This window comes from Eucalyptus grandis, chromosome 3, assembly GCF_016545825.1.
Source record: "Eucalyptus grandis isolate ANBG69807.140 chromosome 3, ASM1654582v1, whole genome shotgun sequence".
In the NCBI taxonomy this organism is placed as follows: domain Eukaryota; kingdom Viridiplantae; phylum Streptophyta; class Magnoliopsida; order Myrtales; family Myrtaceae; genus Eucalyptus; species Eucalyptus grandis.
Window position 1 is genome coordinate 12929463 of NC_052614.1, and position 3067 is coordinate 12932529.

A 3067-nucleotide genomic window follows, 5' to 3' on the forward strand; every position below is an offset into this window, starting at 1 on the left:
GAGGTAGCTATTTTGAAAAATGTTGAGTTCTGCGGCGTTCACACATGCACTTCTCATGAAAATAGCGAAATGAAAGTTAATATTAACATAGAGATGCAAAGAAGTTTACAGATTAAGATTGAAGACCGGAAAAGGCCACCGAAATCCTTCCTAGAGCCGCGTCTTCCCGACGGGAATTCAGCTCCTCACTCGATCCTCCCGCAAGCTGAAACTTCTACCGTCTTATTGAAATGCCGGGATAGGGAGAGCAACCCGAAAGCATCTTCACGACTCACAGTACAAGAAGAAGATGAAAAGGACGAACACATCGGTTCGGTGTCTACAGCTTGAGAGTGTCGATGAAAGGAACCGCATCATCAAGCTTGTGGCTTAAGAAGCACTGCAGGAATTCTCCAGAGTTCGAGAGGGTTTGGTAGATAGGGGGGAGTCCGGTGGCTGCGAAGAGCTGGGAGAAGGTCCGACCGGAAGAGACGGGCTGGGATAGCAAAAGGTTGCTATGGACACCCTATCCTTCTCTTTGTTCACCACTGCTCTGTGATCCGGCGCTCTGTACGTGCCATTGCTGTAAACCTCCATGATTTGACCTAAATTCACGACGATGCCGCCGGGAACGAGTGGAACCGTGACCTAGCAGTTGTCCTTGCTAAGGACCTGAAGGCCAGGGATGTTGCCGCACTCCGTCAACAGGGTGATCCCCGAGATGTCGGCATGTGGCAACAGGCCTATTGCTCTCTCAGGTTCCGGGCATGCTGGGTAGTAATTCATCCTGACCTCGTATTTCCCTTCTCCGAAACTTTTCGTCAACAGATCCAATTCGCCTTCATGAATCCCCAACGCCATTCCAATATACTTCACTACTTCCGCTGCCAGCTTCCTCACATCTTCGCTGTATTTCTCCAGTGCTATCCTGATCGACTAAGCATTCACAATTAACATTTGTTTAATTTAGGCACCTCGAAGTGCACAAACATGACATAAACGGAAAGGATGGAAACCGAATGACCTGAATTCCGGGGGATTTTTTGGCCACAGATCGAGATTTCTCACATGAGCAGGATGGCATTTGAGGAAGATCGTGTCGTTCCACTGCAGCTTCTGGTCGTGAGAGGTGACGAAAGCCTGCCCGTAACCTTCGAGACTTCCGGGTTTCTGGGCTGACTTTTGCTTCTCGTGGTGGGGTAGATCGAAGAACCCTTGCACGTTCTCCTTCATCATCCTCATCCCTTCATCCAACACTCCATGGTTCATTAACTGCACATTCACCATGTCAAATTTTGTAGGGCTACAACCGACTATTTTAATAGCTTAAGCTGTTAAATAAAAAGGTGATTTAATATTCAATTATTCCAATGCACCGCAACATCACAATCTTATGCTTTTCCAAATTAAACTCCATTCCCATGGAGATACTGTTGTCGGAAGAACACCCTAACTAGATGAGAAAGAAAACAAGAATAATCAAGAACACGGAGATTTACGTGGTTCGGTGAAAAATCCGCCTACGTGCACGGGAGAGAGAGACGATTTCTTATTTGAGCGTATCACAAGAGTACAAGGTATAATGTTGAAATAAATAGATCTCCCCACTTTCCTAAACCTAGTAGGAAAGGAATTCCACCATAAAGATATTATCAAATTTAAAACCCAAATCCAGGAAATATATTAGGAAACAAATAGCCTGCAATCTTCAAGTCTTCCTAGCTTTCCCGATTGAATATTGTGAAATTCAAGACAACATCAGCAAATCTCCACCTTTGGCTTGAATAAACCACAAGCCTCCACTTGAACCAAGAAAACGAATATATCTCTCCCTCCACCGTACCTACGCAAGGTACGCCCGCACTGGATCGGTGCGGCCTCCATCAACTTCAATGATGAGTGAGAGAAATCAAGTCCCTACAGGACTTGAACTTCTCTGTAGTAACTGTCTTCGTGAGCATATCTGCAGGATTATCTTTAGTATGGATTTCTTCAAAGCAATGCTACCATTCTCCACAAATTCTCGAATTTTATGGTACCGAACATCAATGTGTTTCACACTAGAATGGAACACTTGATTATTCATGAGACATATTGCGCTCTGGCTATCGCAGTATAATGTAGCACTTTCTTGCTTTATACCCGACTCTGTGACCAAACCAGTCAACCATATTCCCTCCTTCGCAGCCTCAATTACTGCCATATACTCAGCTTCGGTTGTAGACAATGCTACAGTAGGTTGAAGCATTGCCTTCCACGAAATAGCTCCACCACCAAGAGTAAAGACATATCCCGTGATGGACCTTCACTTGTCCAAATCACCAGCGAAGTCTGAATCAACATAACCTGCTAAATTGATCGATCCTCCTTTGGAACTGAACTTTAAACCCATTCCGACAGTTCTAGCCAAATAACGAAAGATCCACTTAACAGCTTCTCAATGCTCCTTACCCGGATTGCTCATGTATTGGCTAACGAGACTCAATGCATGAGCCAAATCCGGTCTGCTACAAACCATAGCATACATGAGGCTCCCTACTGCGCTGGCATAGGGTACTCGAGACATCTTTACAACTTCCTCATGTGAAACAGGGCATTGTTTTTCAGATAATTTGAAGTGATTTGATAAGGGTGTGCTAACCGGTTTAGCTTTACCCATGTTGAACCGCTCCAAGACCTTCTCAACATACTTCTTTTGATTTACCCAAAGCTTACTTGCATGTCTATCTCGAAAGATTTCCATGCCAAGGATCCTCTTTGCAGCACCAAGATCCTTCATATCAAACTCACTACTTAACTGAGACTTTAAGGAATTAATGTCTCTCATTTTTCTTGCAGCAATCAACATGTAATCAACATAGAGCATCAACGAGAATAAGCGACTTATCATCCAAAACTTTGTAGTAGACACAAGAATCATGCACACTCCTCATGTAGCCAATACGAAGCATAAAAGAATCAAACCTTTTTATTCCATTGCCTCAAAGATTGCTTCAAACCGTAAAGTGATCTCTTGAGCAAACAAACATAATCCTCTTTCCCTTCCACCTTGAAGCCTTCGGGCTGCTCCATATAGATTTTCTCCTCC

At 44.1% G+C, this 3067-nt stretch overlaps 1 protein-coding gene across 1 annotated transcript; it reads right to left on the reverse strand.

Annotated features, from left to right (window-relative positions):
* Positions 1–627: 627 nt before the first annotated feature.
* On the reverse strand, positions 628–1266 carry LOC120291649 (probable 2-oxoglutarate/Fe(II)-dependent dioxygenase). The gene is made up of 2 exons (XM_039309316.1): positions 1048–1266; positions 628–915 (listed from the first exon to the last, which is right to left on the reverse strand). Exons 1-2 carry the CDS (start codon positions 1264–1266, stop codon positions 628–630), a joined length of 507 nt encoding a protein of 168 aa, XP_039165250.1.
* Between the last annotated feature and the right edge of the window lie 1801 nt (positions 1267–3067).

What these genes read in the sequence shown, in the direction of transcription:
- LOC120291649 (XM_039309316.1), bottom strand. Translation starts at nt 1,266, where the DNA reads ATGGTGAATGTGCAGTTAATGAACCATGGAGTGTTGGATGAAGGGATG. An exon ending in TCAAATGCCATCCTGCTCAT is followed by an intron (nt 916 to 1,047) that starts GTGAGAAATCTC and finishes GTGAATGCTTAG; the next exon opens with TCGATCAGGATAGCACTGGA.